Source organism: Micromys minutus (genome assembly GCF_963924665.1).
Source record: "Micromys minutus genome assembly, chromosome: 8".
Classification (NCBI taxonomy): Eukaryota; Metazoa; Chordata; class Mammalia; order Rodentia; family Muridae; genus Micromys; species Micromys minutus.
Genome location: NC_137977.1, coordinates 54,519,296 through 54,541,199, shown reverse-complemented (window position 1 = coordinate 54,541,199; position 21,904 = coordinate 54,519,296). Strand labels below are relative to the sequence as shown.

Here is a 21,904-nt window from a genome sequence, read left to right as displayed (position 1 = left end):
AAACCCGACCCACGTTAAACAGGGCAATAGGATGTTACCACCAGGTATGTGCAAGGGACAGAACTACTCAAAGATCAGCAACAGAGAGAAACTTATATCATTATCAACTAATTGTTACCATTTTTATATTTTTCTAATGAATGGTCTCTGACCCCTCCCCACACTCACACACAAAAGGCAAACACACAACTGATCTCTAGTCTCCAACCCTGAGACTGAAAGGCGTCATTTAGTTTCTTAAAGACAAACCAAACCACCCTCATATTTGGAATGTCATGGCCGGAACAGGAACTTGAGCTGTGTGGGCTTTGATCAAAGTGATCAAGACGAAGGACTGGCATTAGGAGCAGCGATCTAGAGACCTACTCATCCCTATGTGGAATGAGAAGGCATGCCCATGTAAAACCGTGTGCAGAAATACTCATAGGCGTGTTTGTTTGCAAGCGCCAAGGAGTAAAGGTGGCCATAGGATCTGTCAGCTGGTTAGTGGGAAACGTACCGTGCTGTGGAGACTGTCAAGCAAAACAAATTAAACCAGATAATGTGCTAAAACAGATAAACCTTAAAAAGATAAAGTCAACAAAGTCAACCGGAAAGGCCAATGAACAGTTTAATTCCATTTCAATGAAATGTCCAGAATCTACAGGGACACGAAGTAACTTGGTGACTGCCAGCAGTTGGGGGCGGGGGGGGGTGATACGAGGACTGTGGGGGAATAACTGTCTGATGGTTGGGTGCCCCTTTTTTTCTTTGTATAAGAGGCAAAACTATTCTAGAATTTGACTGTCATGATGGTCACACAATCCTGTGCACACCCTAAAATGCACTGAAGGGAGTTATCATAGGGTGACTAATATCTCTAATAAAGTGATTCTTACAAAAACAGTAGCTGTGGTGTTTCCATTTGCAATTCTGATTCTACATAAATAGAGTCACTTACCATGAGAGAATGTCGGTTGGCTGAGAGGAGGCCAGTTCCATACCCTGAGCCCAGACTGCCCATGGCTCCATTGTGAGAGGGTCCGATGATACCATGCATGTCCCCATGGCCGCCGGGCACAGCTGTGGATGGGCCCACTGCATGATTCCGGAGAACATGGATCGCGTCATCCAGTCTTTCCAAACGGTCTTCAATTCGGCTTTGCTGTTGGTTTGCAAGTGGAGGGAAACCTGATTTAGTTTGAGATGTACACACAGGTTGCACAAGCCGAATCCTGAGCTGTTACACACCAGTCTGGGTTTCGGAATATGTTTCCAATAAAGTTTGTTTCTTTAGAACGTTAATAAAAAAATAAATAATGTCCTTCCTAGAAAACTGGTGGAAAATGTTAATGTTAAAGCTACAGTGTTATTTTTCACAAACAAAGTAAATTCAATAATTCTTTGAGGACGTTATTATGTACACATGCTATACTGGACTTCATTAGCTTGAAAGAGAACTGAGACTTATGTTAACAGAGGAAAACGTGCATTGAATTTGAGGAACATCTTGGCAAGCACTGACTGAAGGCCCACAGTATTAGTTGTGGAAAGATGATCTATTTTTGGTTTTTGAATTAACTTTTCTTCAACCCAGAGAAAGGTAAAAGTTTAGGCAACTTAAAACTCCCCATCCCCCATCCTACTTTATTTGTTATGAATATCAACCTGCATGTATGCACACAGGGAAAGGGCTCAGAACTTATTACAGCAAAAGTATCTTAAAAATGCTGTCACCCAAAGTGCTATGAAAGCACAAGCCTAAAGAACAACAAAGATTTAGCTTGAACATCTACCCAGGACCTAGAGCTGATTTCAAAGACCACAGGGTGGCAGAGAATTAATTTCCTTATGCAACTAAAAGCCACCCCTCCAATTTTAGACATTAGGATCCAAGTTTTCTTCAACTATATAAGGCCTATGCCATAGCTAACAGTGAAGAAAAAGTACACAGTTTTGTCTTCATTTTTTACCGTGATTAATATACATCAATTATTGCTTGCCAGTGTACACATTAAAATACACAATCTTATCAATGCACATTAAACACGTATTCATAGACAGGACAGGGGTGCGCCTTCCATATAGACATGAAAAATGGAGCTCAAAAATTAAGTGAATTAATTACTCTGTCTTATTGCTGAAAGGTAGTAGTCAGGGTTGGAATCTGTCTTTTCCGTTTTCTCCCTCCTTCCCTCCCCTTACTCTAGTGCTGTTTTGTACTAGAACTTGTTCTGGTCTACTTTGGTTTCCAATGCACTATGTAAACAGATGTACCAGCTCTCCTGCATGAGAAAAGCAATTTCTAATTATTTTATACTGTCAGGAAGAATGCGTGTCTAATAGAGTTAGCCTACGGTACAGAACATTTTGATTTGGTGGGCTTGGAAGTCGTATGACACCCCTCGCCTGCTAACTCGGCTACTTCCTTGACCGAAGGAACTTTGCTAACTTTCTCCGAGTCTACAATTTTTAATGTATGAAGAACAGGATGATGGTAGATAGTTGGGTCAATGTAACCATGAAAAGAAATCATTTTGGGGCCTGGCATACTTCCTAGCTAACAGTCCCTGGTGGAGGGAGAGATCTCTATTCAGGATTCCCTCTGAGCATTCAGAATACACAAGGAAACCAAGCTGTGGTTCACAGCTATGTACCAACCTCTCTAGTTCTACCGCTGAATAAAGCCTGATTTTGATGGCTAGGCAGTGGAGGACAGCCTGCGATGGAAAGAGCTGGGCGGTAGGCATGTTTGTTCTCTGGGCTGTTGTCTTTATTGGCTAAAATGCACAGCTAGATGGTCCATCAGATCATAAAGGAAGAGCAGGAGGGAGGAAGACACTCTGCATTTTCATCTGCAGATTCCCCTTTAAAAGGTAAGTTGGAAGGGAAGACTGTAGCCCCTAAATCATAGGCAGACTCACATGGGTGGAGACAGGAAAATGCTTGTGTTCTTCAGTGTTTTGTCTCCAAATATGCAAGGAAGGCAGAACACTCAATCCTGAGGCAGAGCTGGGCCCCCACCACTTCTGACTCACGGGCACACACCAAACCTGCACTGTGCAGGGCTGTTTCTTGCATAATTCCAGCTCCACCCACCCTAAGCTGAGGAAGATAAAAGTGCCAGACTTTGAATCATCCTGTGAGTATTTATAATATGAATTAAGGCCCATGGAACTGTTCAGCTATTTCCCCTGGAAGAGTAGTCACTTCCTAACAAGTCAAATCGCTGGATTCCTTCCTTCAAGAACCACAGCAGATGGGGACAGAAACGGCAGGCCTCTTGCCTGAGGTTAGGAGGAAATGGCCTACTGTTACCTAGAAGGCAGGAAGGAGGAAGATAGCATCAAGTGTCTCAGTCCTCACTCTTACGTACTCACTGCTCTGGATTTTTTCCCAAAGAAGTTGGGAGGAGAGAGCACTACACTAAGCTCCTAGGAGGATTCTTTCTCTTCTGTCAGGTCCTAGGTATGTGGAACTCTGGGCTTCCATTCCAGATGCATCTAGGTCACCGTCTCTCAACTGAGATGAGCATCCTAATGACACTGGCTCGAACAAGCTGGTGGTCCTAGTGTCGACTTTAAGTATCAGTCATTGGAAATAAGCACCACAGAGCGACAGAGGGAAGGAAAACCTGATCAGGAAGTGTCGGATCTGAGAGACGACATACCAACGAGTGCAAGGGTCCTTCGTAATTGGGAGATGACGAGGCCTGTCCTCCGTTTCTAGACCAAACAGCTGTGCCTGCTGAGGTTGAAATAAGAAATTCAATCAGATCCGTGCGCACCTAAACCCACTGACGCTTAAAAAGAAGCAACGTTGATTTCTATTAGTCAGTATAAATAAGCTTAGTCATCCCAGATGAAAATCTGGAGGCTGGGGACATCTTTAAAGGTAAGCCATGTAGTCTTTCACAGGTTGGCTCTCAGTGTCCTGGGGCTGCTCTGTAAAAAATAATATTTTATTGGGCCTAAGTTTCAGGGAGCAGGACATGTCACTGGAGATTGGAAGATTGTGGTGTTTTCAAGGGAATGAAGGAGATGGAGGGAGGGCTAGGTCTTTACTGGAGGCCACACTGTGTCCAACTAAAACTCCCTTGTCAATACAAGAGAACGTTACCCTAGTTTTAAAAATGCCCGTGGGATGAGATAAACCTTTAAACATGTATTTATTTATTATTTATTTTGGAATGGGGGTCAAATTCTGTGCTAAGCACATGCTCTTACATGGGTCCCCCCAGAAACTTCTGGAGCAAACAAGGTTAGTTCACAACACTCAGCTAAAGCAGAAGACACCAAACTCCCTAACACTAAGAGCTGCAGAGTTTCCTCCAAAGAGCCTTTCAGAATATACTCCTTATATCCAACCTACAAAATAAACATCACTTTAAAAATGAAAATAGCTGTAACATTAACACCTACTATAGAAAAGATATAAAGTCTATGATTCAAAAAAAAACCAAACAAACAAACAAACAAAAAAAAACAAAACAATATTGTGCTCTCTCAAGTTCCTGTGTCCCAGTGCTGTCGGCATGTTTAAAACCTATTCTTCTAGTCTTTTTAAATATGCCTGTGTATTTTTATGCTAAACAAAAATAGGATATTTTCTTCAATTACTTTTCATGACAGAATTTGGACAGAGCCGTTGGTGTGAAAATAGCAATCTGTCCCCTTATTTATATCTTCATAAAAGTCCTTTCTTCCTAACATGAGGTCCTTCAAAATGCATCACGAGGACCCAAAAACATGGCTCCCCTGTGCTTGTTTTGGGTGTCATCTACCTACAGCAGGCTTCAGAGCATGAGGTGCCACTGCAGGTTTCTGTGGACCAGGCTCCTGAGCACTCATGTCTCTCACTGTTCTTAGCACAGCCTCGGCAGATCACCCAGCCCTCCCTCCCTCCCTTTGGTACACTGATGCACAAAACCAGGATGTCCACATTAGTTCTTCCCACTCTCCCAGAGCACGGAAGTAGCTGCTTTGTTTGAAGTGGTGAACGTGGCATCCCACCTGCTTCCATCCTCCCCTCCCAGTATTGTCTTGAGTCCTTTGTACCCAATCCTACTGGTTTAGGAGACTGATATTTGAGATGATTCTTTTTTTTTTTTTTTCAGAGCCTAAGAATCTTGTGCCAACACAAAGAGCCCAGCACTGAGCTTTCTTTTCCATTTGTGCTATGGGCGAGGGGGTGGGTGGTGGTGGTATTCTGTTACCACCTTACACCTTACAACCCCTGCCTCTTCCCAATTCAGTTTGGTCACCCAGAATAGACTGACCTCAGGACCCGGATGCTCCTCTCACTCTCCTGGTCTTTGAGCTTCCTACACTAGAGAGGCCACAATCCCACCTGCGGTATAGCCATTGTTTCTTAGACTCATGCGGCAGTGTGAAACCTCTTGCTTTCTACACAGGGAATGACCAGCACAGGGCCCAAGGAGACAACACTTATGGTGAGCAAATTTATTCTAATCTCCAGTGAGGCCAGGTAAACATGTGACAGTTTTGTATGGAAGCCACTTTCTCTTCTTTCCAACAAACTGATGCATGGAACAAGGTCATGTGACCTAAGAAGGAAAATAGATCATGCAAGAGGACCTTGAAAAGTAAAACGGTTTACTATCTAACTGTGCCACTTACCGGCAGGCATCACAGTAATTCCATACATTTTAAAGACAAGCATCCCTCCTCGAACAGTTACAGAACAATTCATATACGAAATTTTACTTTCCTCAAAATGTTTCACTTTAGGGAAGAAGGCTCAAATACCTTCAGGGAAGGATTCACTTACATAGCCTAAATTTGGTAATTAAGTATTAGATATTCATGACTACATTTACTATTTTTTGAGAAATCTTATTGGGATATATGATCCAGCTGTTGAACATCTGTATAACTAAGAAGAGTTCAAGGAATGGCTTTTCATCTAATTAAAAAAAAAAACAAAAAACTGGACACAAATGTGCCCTCCGATTATAACTTGTTATCAACCCATGATGTTTCTCTACGGGCAGGCTATGTTTCCAGGCTCTGGGTGAGCAGAAGGTGTTTTCTGTCACCTGTTATGTCTGTGAAGTGGAGTTTAGAACACAGTACCTGAGAGCGAAGGAGGGGAGCCAACAGGAGTTGAAGGGTTGGAGGAAAAGCTGTTGTTCGTGTGATCAGGAGAATAGATCTTAAAACAGTGGAGAGGAAAAGAAACTCTCATTGATTTTGCATTAACAGTTTTTAAACAACATAAAAGCATCCATGCAGTTCCCTTAAGAACCCACAAGTCACAAAATGCATGCAACGATCAACTGTACTACAAACGTTCCAAAGGGAAAAGTACAATAGTTACTTCAGGTCTTCAAATGAATCACTGTGGTGGTGTGTGACATTAGGAAAAAGAATTGGGGTCAGCCAGCTTCAAGTCTTGATCCCTTTCCTACCCCATAACTGGCTGTGTAGCTCTGGGAAAACCAGAGATACTGCTTTCTAAGCTTCCTTTCTTCCTCCACAAAACAAGGGGCTGGGCAGTATTGTGTCTGCTGTAATTAGGGCACTGGAGAGCAGGACACAAGAGAGCCCAGGCTAATAAGTACTTTCCCTTAGAACTCAAGGCTGATATTAGTTGGACTTATTTTATGCCCACTGTGGGAGAGAAAAGGCAACCAAAGACACAAATCGTGGGAGAACAAATCTCCTCTTAAAAGTATAAATGATTAGAGACATGGCAAAGAACTGTTCTCTAGCTGAGTGAGTAGGGAATGCCGGTTTGTCCCTAAGGAGCGCTCGGGCGTTATTCAACCCCAGCTTACAGGCAGTGGGCGGATAAAGCAGAGATCTAAGTCCCTCAGGTGCCAAGGAGCTGGTGAACCTCAGTGCTTGCCATTTCTTTTTCCAAGTAGTTTTTCCAAAGCGTTTCATAGCCGACTCTTGAAGAGTCAGTCTTAGCTAGCCAACAGGCTTCTACAATACTTTCGAGGTGAAAACAATAGAAATGCACACTGAAAACTCTATGAGCTTAAAGGCCCAGAGAATATCCCCAGTCCCTCGCTCAATGAGACAGCAAGATGAAAAAGGTTAGTCAAAGGAGGTCAAACAGCTTTCCCTCAAAAATATCTCAGTGATCCTCATCCCCGACCCCACTCCCAATCAAAACTATTTGCATTTATTTTCTAAAATTTCATATGTCCACTTCTGATTAAAGTTTGCCCCGCTACGAGGGGTGCTCCTGCGGTCCAAAGTCAGCATTTCCTCACCGAAGCCAGGGCTTTCCCCAGAGCGTCTCCAGTCTGGGAGCTGCCTGCTGCCCCAGTTCCTCTGTTTGCTGCAAAAACAAAAGACAGAACATGAAAACCAGGCAGGGAGACGTCTAACAGTTTTCTATTCTTGGTCCATTTACTCACAATTTAATTGCATTTTTAATGCTAATTACAACACATTAATCTTTAATTAGCATTAATTTGTTTGCTGAGGTAGATGTCAAATATATTCATGTTACTTTTTTTTTTTGTGGATAAAATATAAACCTGACACCTTGGTTTAAAGACAAAGTGTTTCCTCTGCCACTACTTTCCCCATGTTGCGGATGAGAAGTTACTGTGACAGGTACAAGCCAGCCCTTGGTGGTCATCATCACTAAGAAAAATGTGACACTTGTAGGACCTTAAAAGTCTTCAAAGTCCAACACTTCTTTATATATAATTGAATTATCTTCATGAATAATTTATACCTAGTGTCAAAGAGAAAACCCTGATAGACAGCAAAATGGGGCTTGTATCTCAGTGTCACTCAGTGGTCTTGCTAATGAAGAGAAAGAATATTTTTTATTATTCTACATATACATTTCCCATATATGCACAAAAGGTATTTTTAATAATAATGCATATGTTCCAGAATACAGCACAGATGACTCCTTTGCCGAAGATAATGTGCCATTCAACCATGTGGTGAAAGTGGGCTTAGTGGTACTGAGAGCTTTTCACTGAAACACTGACGGAACTTGGGGCATGGTGCCTTCAATAATCGCCTCAACACTAATCTATAGGCTGAAGGGTTGTCTACTAATGTTCTATCAGAGTTCCTTTATCACTGCTGACTGGAATGAAAAAAGGAGACATTAAGTCAATTGATGAATTCAAGCAAAGTTTCACCATTCACATATAAAGATATTGAAATTCCCTGGTCTGCTTCTTGAACGGGAGACCCTTTCAGCTAAGTAACTTGTTTCATCTCCTTTAAAAGCCAAGGATTCAGTGTGATATGACCATGACTCCAGAGGTCAGCTCCACAGCTTCTCTGGGTCCTGCCTTTGTTCTCTGGATCTCTGCTTAGTTGAGTTGGAGTATGGCTGTTGCTGTCATGGATTTGCATGCTGGGAGTATCAGATCAATGGTCCCTTATATATGCTTCGCTTGACAACGACCACAACCCCCTCTGACTCATTCCTTCATTCCTGGAGCAGGGAAGAGAGTACCACCTGTATCTCAAAGCAAACACAATTACCTTTGGAGAGACACAGCTCTTCTTTTTCCCATTACAAACATAAGATGTGCACAAGTTACTGACACACTAGATTACAGGTGTGGGCAAACCCTCGGAATGTGCATCTGATACAGAACTAGACAAATAAAAGGAGCTTGGAAAGGTACCAAGCACATTAAATATGTAAGACAAAAAAGAGGTGAAATTCTTTCTAGTATGAAAGTGGGAATTTCTGTATTAGAGAGTTTTAGAAACAACTAAAGCTAGTCCTAAAAAAAACCTGAGATAAGGATTTAGAGACACAGAGCATCCTATCTGGGAGATACACTATCTGGGAGATACGCTATCTGGGCGAGCGATTATTGTTTTCTTATCAAGCAATATCATCTGTTCATTGTTATATGCTGAAGTGGAGATTGCTCTCCAAAGAACCCATGATACCTGCCTGATTCTTATACAGCTCTTCATGAAGTGAATGTTCAGAGAAACATTGGTTAAAAAAAAAAAATCCACATTTACTAACCAAGAACCAAACAAAAAAGGAACAAAAGTTTATCAATAATAATAATAAAAATAAAACAAAAAGCCATACCAGTAGCTTTCAGAGACTGAAACAATTTTAAAACAAAAATTATAAATGAAAACCTATCATTGTAACCATCCAGTTTCAAGATACAAATCAGGAAGACTTGAAAAACAAGCAAATGCATTTTAAGAACTTCCACAAAGTAAATTATGCATCATGTAAAATTACACTTTTTAAAGAGAGGATACTTTTTGTGTGATTTAAAATTTTTTTAGACTTATTTATTTCACTATTTTATGTGTATGAATGTTTTGCCTCTATGGTGTGTGTGTACACCACATGAGAGCCTGGTTCCTGAGAAGGTCAAAAGGAGGCTCTGAGTCTTCAGAGTTACAAATGGCTGTGAGCCATCATGTAGGTTCTGAGAATTGAATCTGGTTCTTCACAAGAACAAGAAGGCTCAACGCCGAGCCAACTCTCCAACCCCAGTGTGATTTTTGTTTTGTTTTGTTTCAAAGCACTGACCCTTTTAAACTAAGCTATTAGTGTCTTCTTTATACAAAGAGATATTAAGACTCAGGAAGCTGAATCAAAAATAGAATCAGTCCTTACCTCATCTGGTCATAAAAATGTTTCAGAAAACTACAAAGGCTATTCATGCAGGCCACTGATAAGAACAGACTTTTTATTTTTTTTTTTTTTAAGTCGAAGCCATTTTACCTCGAAAGAGCTGGACAGCCCAACCCAAAGGCTTATGTTTCAAAGCAGTTTGCTGGGGTCAGTCTACTCTTTCAATGGGCATGCCTTTTGTTCTGTTCCAGGAAACGTGGAAGGGACACATTTCCAACGTGAGATTGGTCCTATCTTTATGATGTCTCTTTTTGTTTGTGTGACCGATATACAAAAGGGCACACAGCATTAGAAAGGAGATATGTTTTTAATTCTCAAATGGATTAATATTTGGCTTTGGTACTGGAAAGTGGGTCATGCTTAGCAAAACATAGATCAAATCCCCCTTTCAGGCTTCGGTATATTTTGACTTCACTACTATTTTAGTACCTGAGCTTTGTCAATGTATATTATTAGGAATCACTAATGTTCAAATCACAGAAACAAGTTTGAAACTCATTGTCTTCACGTGTACTAATTTATTGTACTTTGGTTCTAATCAATTCTTTTTGCTCTAGAGGAAAAAAACAAAACAAAACAAAACAAAACAAACAAACAAACAAAAAAAAAAAAAACACCCAGAACACACACAAACCAACCAACCAACCAAAACCAAAGAAAACAGAAAAACAATCAGCCTCTAAGTAGAACATAAATATGAATGGAAGATGAGCGATTATGAAAAACTTTGTACTTTCGTAGGAGCATTTGATAACTGCTAGCCACTCAAGTACTGTTCAGAGGGCCCAAACACAGGTGCTGTGGCTGGCTAGATGAAACACACACAAAGGTTTCATATCCTGTGCTTCGTGTTGGACCACCCTCCACGAGTGTCTGCTCTGGGGAAATGGTGATTCCCATCACAACACACCCCAAACAAAATACCAGGACGAGTGCTGTCTGGGGACCAGCTCTGGAAACCAGAGTCTGGAAAATATGCTTCCCCTTTATTGCACACCCATAACCTGCGTAGGGGAAGAGGGGACATCAAAGGGCGGGGGTGGGGGGAGAGTAAAAGGCGGTGTGCTCTGCAGACAAGCCCTGCCTTAAGATGAGGCTCTTCTGAACCATGTTCTGTGACCCTCCCACCATTAAAGTGCTAAGGGGCAGCACAGCAACACAAGTTTGTCCACAGAGATGACAATAAAATGGGACGTTGCCAACACTCCTCCAAGACTCTTTTAGAAGAACCTTCAACACAGCCTTGATAACCTAATGCCACATGGGAAGGGCTCCAGGCATACATGGGAGAAGGTGGGCCTCCTGACTATGTGCAGGAAATGGGCGAGAGGCTTAGATCCAACTCATTTATTGCTCTCTATTGGTGGTCTTTATAACTATAACTATAGACCTGGAGCTGCTGGATAAAAATGTATCTTCACTCTTAGTCTGTGCCTGGTCATAACCCAAATTCATCTGAAGGCTCCCAACCCTCGTAAAACACAGACTGGATATTATGTGACTAGTTTAATAATAATAAAATTACTATGAAACCAAGCTCTCTAGGGAAAAAGGACATAATGTTTCTACTAGAAAGTCACATCCCAAAGTGCTTCATGTCACACAAACATGTCAGGAGGAGTGAAAGTTGTAAGTCAGATTAATTCATGAAGCAGATAGATATTTCAGAGTAATCTTTAACATATGGTGCATTAAATCAAACTTAGTAGCCTGTTCCTTCAACACTACTTGGTTTGAGGTTTAAAAACATGGGAAATAGCATTTTTTCCCCTGCAGTCGGAAGACAGCCCACTTAAAGACTAATAAAACAATAGTGGTTATTCTAAAACATTATGTTGTTATATGCCCAATTCCCTGTGAGGGACGGGGAAGGTTTGTGGTCCCAAATCTCCAAGAGCATGCTGCCAGTGTATTCAGATGGAGGCTCTGAATGGAGTCTGCAGATTGCAGAGCGGCTAGCATGCCTAGGCAACCTCAGTGACCTGTCCTACAGAAGAAGCTGCTCTCTGTCTGATCAGCAAGAGCTGATTATTCAGGGAGGAAGGAAGTAGGAAGACAGCAAAGTGTACTACTCTGGAGACAACTCTGTTCTCTTCAACTTCCTCTTAGTACAGCCTTGGGTCAAGGCAGCCTGGGCTGGACCACTTCTGACACAAGCCAGCTGCTTGGCTTTGAAAGGGTAATTTAGGGATGAAACAGAAGCACTCAGATGCAATGTCCTAAAGATCCCTGGTCTGTTCCCACCTTGCCCAGGTGCTAAACCAGCTGAGATCCGTGGTGTGTTCTATTGACCTCACTGATCTATGCTGTGCCCTACTGACCCTATTTATTCCAGGGCGCCTCTGAGACCCTTCCTATCCAGAAATGGCTGATGTCACCTCCAGAATGTGCTACTATTTGCTAGAAAGCACAGGAATGGGCCATAAGTCACAGTGAAATATTTTACCATGAATGGATATGTCACTAGAAGTTTCATAAACGCTTCTCAAAAGAACTGGCATTGGACATTGAAGAGCAAAAAGAAAGGAACAAACAAAAAAGAAGGTGTGGCCAGTTGTCTCAGCAAGACAAGTGATGAGCCATCCCCAACTTAAGTGAGCACTTTCCATCTTTGAGTTGCAACAAATGGACATGAAATGAGATGCAGGCCTCAAGAATTTCCAGAGCTTGTGTCTCACCCCACAAACACTGTGAGGTTCTATAAGGTTTAAGACAGTGGCTGACAACCATGGTGAAATATGACCACACGATACAGAGACACGGGGCAGCCTTCTGAACCCAGAAAGCTTTTGCAAATATCGGTGCCATGTCTCAGAGAGCTACCGTGCTATACAACTTTGTGCCAAAGAAACTTGAAAACTGGGACTGTCCTTGTGTTAGTGCATGGACCCATTCTTATGGCATTAGTGCTCTTGTGGGGTTGTTTCCCCCTCCAGGATCATGTGTGTAATCTCAAACATGTGTTGGGCTATGTGTTCCTTATTTACCAATTATTTAATTAGCCCTGTTTGTTCTTTGAGATACAGGCAATGTAGTATTTCTTTATTTCCTGCATTTCAGAATGAGTGAGTATAGGCCAAATATTTTCAAAGTCTACAGATGTATCCTATTAGCCAGCACTGTTTGTTAGAGAAACACACTGACTTCAGAAGAGAGAGCTTCTCTTCGTGTTCTGTGGACATGCTGCCATTACAGCCTCTCCACATGCCAAACCCACGCCGAGGAGCCTTGCTCGAAGACACATGAGTGTCAGAGCACCAGGAGAATAAGGCTTACAAATGGTCTTCAATTTTCCTCTGCATTTGTACACAGGGAACTGGAGGGTACGGTATTTTAAGGCGGAGCATACAGGAATATTCAAGAACTTTCTCCCTAAAAGTAGCTTTAAAGCAACTTTTGTATGTATGCAAATTTAGTAAGAATATTTTTTATTGTCAGGTTGAACTGCCTGATGTACTTATTTTCTAAGACATTATGATGCTTTTTAAAATATTTTTTTCTAATAAGATTTTTGACAAGAATACTATTAAAAATTATTTACGGATTAGCTTTTCTAAATATCCTTTGTCTGGATTTGAAGAGTTTCTCTCTCAATTAGAGGTCTTTACTATTGTCTGGACACTTACCAGGGCCTTGAGGCCTGTTCATAAAGCCAGATCCATCTTTAGCATGCATCGAGGATCCTCATCTGTGGGGCTCATACATCCCTGTGCTGTGCTTGGCTGCTGCTCTTAGTTCAGAGGCTGATGGCAACAGCACCGTCTACCACAAGCAAACCCTGCTCTGCCTGTATCAGGCAACGAAGATGTTCAAGACTCACAGATGATAACCCGGAGCACAATCCCTCTCTCACCAGCACATCTCACTCACAGAGAGACTGGAGACTAGGTCTACACAGTCCTTTCTCAGAGTACCCAAATGTGTTTTCCCGAACCCGGAGGTCCGTTCCACCTCCATATCTTCCTTAAAAAGAAAATGACTCAAACTGCAAGTAGACAGGAAACCTGTCGTGTACAAGGATGAATGACCGGCCATTCTTTATAACTGGCCTCATGACTGCAGAAGGGGCTTTCCATCTGTCAAACCACACTGAAGTGAAATGTGCCTCCTTCAGTCTTTCGGTTCTGCACTTTTCTTTCTTTCTTCTTGTTTTTCAAATCTGCCCAAACTTCACTGGTTGCTAATAAAACATCTCCCATGTGACCTCTGGCCATAGCTCTCCAAGGTCAGACTGGTGCGACATATTTGTAAAGGTTCTCTTATGGAAAGTTCCAGAAATGGAAACTCATTCCTAAATATGCTTCTCTGTGAGATGTGATAGGACAGGGCTGCTAGGTGGCTCATCTCAAGTGTGAAATAAATTACTGAATAAAGAAGCAGGGTATTGGTTGGCTAGAGAGGACATTTTAACATTTTAATACCATCTCTTTCACCAAAAACTCTCCCACGTAAGTGATTCATACAATTCCCAAAGTTCAAAGGAAATAGAAAAAAAATTACAAAAAGCTAAAGCAATAAACAGCAGTATGATGTTCTCTCTGAAACAAACCCTGGGTTTCTCCTCAGTGACCCCTGTGCATGATCTCAAAGGCCATGCTATTCCAGTTTCGATGTGAACTGTCCCCATGGGCTCATGTATCCGAACACTTTGTTCTTAGCCAGTGATGCTGTTTTTGGAAGATTCTGAAAACTGTGAGACACGGGGCCTGGGTGGCAGACACAGACCACTGTAGACACACTACAATGGGGACAGCCTAGCCGCATATGCTCCTATTTTCTGATCCACTGAGATGGAATAGTTTAAACTGCAACCCTCCAAGGAAAAGGCCCCAGGCCATGCCAAACTGTGTCTCTTCAAACTGCGAGCTCAAACAAAGCTGTCCTTTCTAAAGTTGCTTCTCTCCGATATTTTGTCAGAGCAGCAAGAAATATATCCAAAGCACCTGTCAAGTAAGGCTTAGAGTAGAATAGAATAGGCTGTGGCCAGCAAAGTCCTGAGTTATATGATGACCCTGAAATATCTAGATGTTCTGCGCAACAGAATGAGAAGCTTGTTAAGGTTGATGCACAGGGAAATAGCTGCCTCCAAACCAGCCAGTATCTTCCCTTTAGGAATAGCTAGATGTCCCGACTAGCTCTTCCCTTAGCAAAACAGTACTGGCAGAGATCCATCTGTACTAACAGATCACCACAGACATTAGAGGACGTGAGCAGATGATACATTTGGCAGCAACCATCTTCCTGAGCCTAAACTTATTACAAAGCCCACAGGAAATCATTTTGGGCCCACTGTTAGCCAGACATCTTTCTTATGTGAACGAGTACTATTTCTCTTCAAGGGCTCCATAGTGCTACATTCTCTGAAGGTTAAATTCTTCTAGCTATTAAAATGAGTTTTAGTTGAAGTTTTCATGTAAACAAGTGACACAGCATGGTTCAGAACTTAGCATGATGGTCAATCTCTGGAGAGTGATGAGTAAGTACTGGCATTAAGGATAATCAGCACCTTTTATCTCACTGACCTTGTATGAATAGTCTTAAGAACACTTCACTTGCCTGATGTTTGAGAACGCAGGATGCAAGAGAGTCTGGGTCTACTCAAACCCTTATTTAATTTAATGACTCATAATGGACAACCAAGTCAAATTTCAATTTCTTGTCACTAAAACAAGGGGCTCTGAGCAAGCCAGATTATTACTGTTCCATACATTTATCTGTTCACTCGGTGATGTGACAAATATTTATTGCCTGCCTATAATTCCATTATAAAGAGTGAGAGGGCCTTCACTATGAAACCCTGCCATGGAACACTGGCGCCTGCGTTAGCCTGTCGCTACTCACCCATTATACTGTCTGTTCCGTTGGCAGGAGGTGTGCAGGACGAGGTGCTGTAATGGTTCGTGCCACTACGATGGAACGTGGACATCGGAGGAAGACTGGAGTTGATGTCTGCCGAGGAGTGTGACGGGTAGCTCTGTAGAAAGGAGGCCACATTCGGTCATGGGATACTTAGTTCTTGGATGCTTTTTCCAGAACTCACAATATCGCAAGGGAGACACTTTCAGAATTTCAAAACACTCGAGCAAACATCCCGTTTTATCTGACAGTTTTCATTTTCTAGACGACCAAATACTACACAGAGCCAAAGTTGATCTGTGGTCATATCAAATATCAAGGAATATCATAGCAACCTAGGATACTGAGGAGAGATCAAAATCTCCAAATCTCCAAATCACATGCTAAAAAACCAACATCATCTCATAGGCTTCAGAAACAAACACAGCCACTTCTACTCTTGTGTCCTGTGGCCTCCTAAACAACTGAGTGCACAGCACACGGATCTCTAGGGTTTGTGTTACACTAGGCCCAGGCCTCCAGCTACTACATGGCAAAATAACAGGGGCATTCTTCCTCCCCGGTTGGCTCATCTTGCTCAGTGAATATCAGCATGAAGAACAAGATAGGAGACTGAACACTTCTAAAAGAATGAAAAGCTAAATCTCCCTAACGCATGACTGGGAGAAAGCTTACATTAGTGGCCTTGCTCAATTGATTGGGGATCCAAAGACTCGACTTTGCTTTATTTCCCCTGTGAGTTCCTCCTTTGCATGTTGCATACACCATTTGGCTGACTCGGAAGGAAGGACATCTTTAAATGGTTGCTGGGCTTAAGGCTTAGCTTCCAATTCAGTTCTGTCCCAGTTGTTCAAAAGGTTTTGAAGGTAGCACATTAGTTGTCACGTACTCATCTCATGGGGACAGGATCACTAAAGGGACACATGGACTTTAAAGGACACCTCAAACTATTTTTTCCAAACAAACAAAAAACCCAAAACCAACCAACCAAATAAAAAAACCGAATGGTTGAAACTCGCTCTAATTTTGGTTTGCATAACCATTTGGATATGCTGTGGATGTGAAAGAAAATATGTAAAGATAAAGGTTTTTTTTTGTGGCATGTGATAATTCTTCTCATTATATCATTATTGGAGATGCATTTAGTTACTTAATTTAAGGATAGAGACTGGGTAATGGATCGTTATTATCTCATGTCTAGAGATGCTTTTTAAAATGTTTTAAATAGAGCTATCAGATACTGCACGCACTGGGAAGTTCTAAAACCATGGCATTTGTTAACAAGGAAGGAATGTGGTTTCTCTGTGCTTAGCTCTGCGTCTTCCTGGACGATTGTCTCCTTGCCATTCTTCTATGAGTTGATGCCTGTACTCTGAACTGCCATCTCACACTCTTTCTTGGCTCAGTCACTGCCTGTCGTTCAAGTCCATTCCCGTAACACCAAGAACTCCCTTAAGGGGAGATGGAGATCATACCTCTTCATGCTAAGCAATAAACATACAATGACAGCCCATATTAATGGACTGAATTATAACTTGTCTGGGGGACTATCAAACAGTCTAGGTCATGCATCTACATTTTATAAAGTGCTGGTTCTGACACATGGATGTCTTCAAAATATCACCCCACATTTCATATGATAGTTAAACTTAGAAGATGTTAATGTAAAGATAGAGGTAACTTTCCCCTGGGCCATGGGTGAAAGCCATTTAAATTGGGGACTTGAGTCTCCCAATGTTTTCTAAAGAATAACAGAATAGGGCTTTTCTATAAGACAAATTATAAAAAAAGAAAGAAAGAAAGAAAGAAAGAAAGAAAGAAAGAAAGAAAGAAAGAAAGAAAGAAAGAAAAAGAAAAGATACAGGACTTGGAAAACCACACATAGAAGAGTTGGGGCATAGCTAGTTTTGCTTTGGAGATAAAAGATTATGATAGAGACATAGGAAAAAAAAGAGCCATGCAAAAAAGAAGAATTAGAGAGAAAGATGGCGGAGCTATGCTTTTCTGGAGTGGTATTGTTTGCTGAGTTTTTGCAGAAATAAAGAGAGATGAATACAATCATGAGAAATATCTAATTAATTATAGTATCTAGAAGTTGTGAAAGAGAAAAAGGGAAATCATCAGAGAGATTCTTTGGACTCACTTAACTTTATGGAAAATAGAGGCTAATTTAGGATGTGACCACAAAGGGTTAAAGCTCTGGGCAGAGAATATGAAGTAAGAAAAGCAATCCCTAGAGTTTAATGGGGAAACCAATGCAATCTGTACTAAGTCAGTTATTTTCAGAGACATATTGAAAATGAGATGCTGAAACAAATTAATAAGATTTATAACTAGATTACTTTTCAATGATGAGTATCTTGAAAACCGATGCTATCAGAAAGGTAATAAATACAGCACAGAGAGCATTAGTGATGGTGGATAGTGTCTCTTAGAAGATTTAAGAATCAACTCCTTGATCTTTCTTTAGCTATCATGGCCCATGCTGCTTGCTATAAAGGTGTGAGGGGAATGTGGTCCATTCAAGTGCCATCGCCTTCCATGTCTATCCTGTTCAAGTTTTTTCTTTTTTTTCCTTTCTTCCTTTCTTCCTTCCTTCCTTCCTTCCTTCCTTCCTTCCTTTCTTCCTTCCTTCCTTCCTTTCTTTCTAACTTATGCTACCCAACTGAGAGTCTATGGATCATGCAAGTGTTACAAACATTCACACTGGTGATGCTTGTTACTGATACATAGGTTGGTGATTTGAAGATTCATGCATCTAAGAATTGGTAGCATATACTAAGAGTGAAACGATGCTCTATAGGCCAAGGGAGTGTTTCATTGTCTTGGCACTTGTGGCCTTTTGTGATAGATATTTCATTGCCTTAAAGCTTTCCAGTGTAGACAGTTACAAGAATCTCTTGCCTCTATCCAACTGGCCACCAGTAGCATCCATATCCCATTTGTGACAATAAATATGTCTCTAAACATTGCCCCATGGTTCCTGAGGGCTGCCTTAAACTCAGGTTGTAAAGTACCAGTCCACAGAAATAGAAGACAAAGCACCTTCCATTATGCTGAGACTTCAGATGCCTCTGAATACTGCACCATGCAGCAATGAAGCCATCCCAGCAGGCAGTGGGGCCTCTAGCCTGCTTTTTCAAACATCTTGGCCAAGTCTCTCCAAATTTAAACTTTCCACAAAGACCCATTCCAAAGCTTAACCTCAGAGTCTGTTCATTAGGGGGAGGTGTGTGTGTGTGTGTGTGTGTGTGTGTGTGTGTGTGAGTGTGTGTGTGTTCAACAAGCAGTGATGAGCTATGAGATTCAATTTTAAAAGCCAAAACTGTAAAGGGATTTTAAAGACTTAAAACTGGTAACAGTTGGGGGTGAAATGTATAACTGAAACTCCCTCATTACACAGTCTATTATAACTTGGTGGAAAAAGGTGAAGTTCACCATGTTTCCAAAATGTTTCACCTTCAGAGATAATATGGTAGTGGTCAGATGAGATCCAAAACAATCAGGGTAGTCTCTCGTCCTTCTAAGCTCGCTCCTGTTTAGCATGCGGTTAGCCAAATGGTACAGCTTGGAGCTGTAGAGAAACATCACTATTTTCAAGATAAAGGATGCTGACTGCTGTTGGATATTCAAATTATTCCCAATCAGTGTCAGAGTCTTCAAAGTCACTTCACTGAGAGATTGTCATATGGCTAAATGCTGAAATTACAATGATAACTAGATGTAATAATTCAATAGTTTCATTCTCGGTGGGAAAACTCATTAGGATACATTACCAGAGACCTATTCATTTACCCTTTAAAGTAAGAATCTTACTCTGAAATTTGCTAACTGGTCAAATTAAGAACAGAAACTGAGCTCTGTGCTGAGCACAAGGCTTTACCACTGTGTCTTCTAATGTCTACTGAGGCACTGCTTTAAAATGACCTTCCTGTTTGAACAACGACACTGTGTCGATTCATTAGAATTCTCTCTAAAATGTGCCTCATTTGTCTATCATTTAAGGGCTCCCTCCACACGCAGTGAGCTCTAGTGGATAAGCTCATATCATAACGCAAAATTATAAAATATGGTTAAAAATAAAGTAATGTAGGGGAAATAAAAAAAATGTGTGGACAAATCTTCAATGTATTGAAATTCTACCATTTAATATGCCACTCCAAACTTTAATTTGCATCCAGAACTTCCCCAGTTTTGATTATGAGTCCTAGGCAAAGTCGGAATGATGATGGATAAGTAAACATGTTACCACATGATATTCTAATTACAGTTGGTGTTTCCCCACACTTTCACTTGAATGGCTCCAAGTAGGGGGTGGAAGAAGAGGCAATCTGAAGCTATTTGCTGTTTAGTGAAAATGTGCTAAAGTTTGAGAAGTTTGTGATTTTTATACATTTGAACACAGGAGAGATAAGAAACTGGCCATGCCCATCACGGCCACCTGCTCCTCAGGAAAATAAAGACTGAGTGGCCACGTGCTGTCTTGTCCCCTAGGACCAACTAAGTATGCATTTTCTAGGTATTGGAACTTCTCTGTCTGGAATCTTTTGGCCACCTCAGAAGAATATAAAGCTTTTTCTTTTCTTCTATATAGCCAGTGATTGAAGAAAGGAGAGAGAAGACTAGAGGAATCCAGAAATACTTTCCCTGATAAGGTCAGAGAAAAAGTAATAACTATGAAAACAAGGGGAAAACAGTAAGAAGAAGAGATGAAGTCACAATTGTAGACCATAGAACTTCCTTCACATTTGTAGGATTTGGATGTGTGTGTGTGTGTGTGTGTGTGTGTGTGTATGTATGTGTCAGTGTGTTTGTGTGTTTATATCAGTGTGTGTATGTATCAGTGTATGTGTGTATGCATGCACGTGTGTATGTATGTGTGCATGCGTGCATGTAGATACATGTGTGCACATGAAGAGGCCAGAATAGGGCTTTGGATGTATTTATCACTCTCTGCCTTAGCATCTTGAGACAGAATTTCTCACTAACCACAAGGCTTCCATTTTTGACCAGAGTGGCTGGCCAGCAATTGGTTGGGATCTTTCTGTCCCCCTTCCCCATCTTCTTTTCCAGTGCTGGGGATGCAGGCATACATAGTCATGCCCAACTATTTACATGGGTGTTGGGGATTTGAACTTAGGTCCACATGTTTACACATCATTTTTCCCAGCCATCCCTTTTTAATTGCATGTTACTGAACAATGAATTCAAGTCTCATGCAACTAGCATCCCATACCCAACTCATGATCTAGAGATTTCATTTTACTCAATGATAGATTTAACTACATAAGTTGATTCTTGGCTGTGGTAGTTCTTCAGCCTAGAGAGAGTCAGATGGCTGATTCCCCTAGGACAAGGAAATATATGAAGGTCTGTTAGTAGAAGCCACGGGCAGAGTGGAAAAGCCTTACTAAGAAAAGATTTAACATCACAGAACTCAGCAGAACACAGGTGGCATGCGTACAGAATTAAAATTTTTAAAAATCCAATGGGTGTGGACGTTCATTCCACAGTTTGCTACATAGAATACAAACTTTTCCTAAACTCACCCTTCCCTTAGCAGAGCATTCTCCAGGATTTCAGACAGTAAAAAAAAAAAAAAAAAAAAAAAAAAGAAGACAAGGCACTGCCATTGCTGAGGCCCTGCAACTCAAATTCACCATGTTTATGGACCAAAGGAAGCTGACATCGCTATAAAGAAAAAAACGGAACAAAACACAATAAACAAAGGAACAATGGCAGAGAAGCTCTGGAAGGTTTACAGAGGTGATCTGCTTCTGTCGAGCGAGCCTTTGATCACAGAAACAGTGAAATTTGAAGAATAATAGGCGAGAGCTATTTTTGCCTCCTTTTGCAGAGTCCTTGGGTACACACAGAGAAGAAACTCATAAACTAGCTCGCGGTGTTCGCCCCACCCCCGTAAACCTTCCTTACCAAACGTTCGTGTGGATGCAGACTACAGTAGCTGCTGGACTGTGGGATATGAGAAGAATTGCTCAGCATCCCTCCATAGCCAGGCTGATTCATTCCACTGGAGGAGCTCCAAGGGTCACTGCTGTGATGACCATCTGTAAAGGACAAAGAAAACCATGACTCTTCTGAGCCATTCAGCCCTGCCTTTTAGAATAGGGTTTCTTCACATACTTGAAAATGACCCCCTGTTGTGTGTTCATCTTTGTGTTGCTGGGCTGATTACATCACAGGACAGTCATCATTACTGCTTCCCAAGTGGCTTTTTATATTGTCAAACAAATAGAAACATTTAACTTTGTGTTCTTAGTAAAAGAAAAAAAAAATACTTAAAAAAAAATCAACTGGAAAAACACAGACCATGTTTCTCTACAGAACTATGTCAAGCAAGCTAGGTAATTCATGCTGAAAGAAATGGTTCTTTCTACTCAACCCCTGCTTTTATGAAGGTAATTTGAAAGTTAAAGCATTTTTA

The 21,904-nt window shown here is 41.3% G+C and overlaps 1 protein-coding gene across 1 annotated transcript in view; it reads right to left on the bottom strand.

Annotated features, from left to right (window-relative positions):
• Positions 1-21,904, bottom strand: part of TCF4 (transcription factor 4) — a 337,487-nt gene that overhangs the window by 28,842 nt on the left and 286,741 nt on the right. Inside the window, exons 10-15 of the mRNA XM_080920183.1 lie at positions 21,394-21,527; positions 15,445-15,577; positions 7,223-7,290; positions 6,075-6,153; positions 3,650-3,726; positions 941-1,144 (exon numbers count right to left, since the gene is read on the bottom strand). Of these exons, the coding sequence (XP_080776309.1) occupies positions 941-1,144; positions 3,650-3,726; positions 6,075-6,153; positions 7,223-7,290; positions 15,445-15,577; positions 21,394-21,527 (695 nt within the window). The remainder of the gene's footprint in view (positions 1-940; positions 1,145-3,649; positions 3,727-6,074; positions 6,154-7,222; positions 7,291-15,444; positions 15,578-21,393; positions 21,528-21,904) is intronic.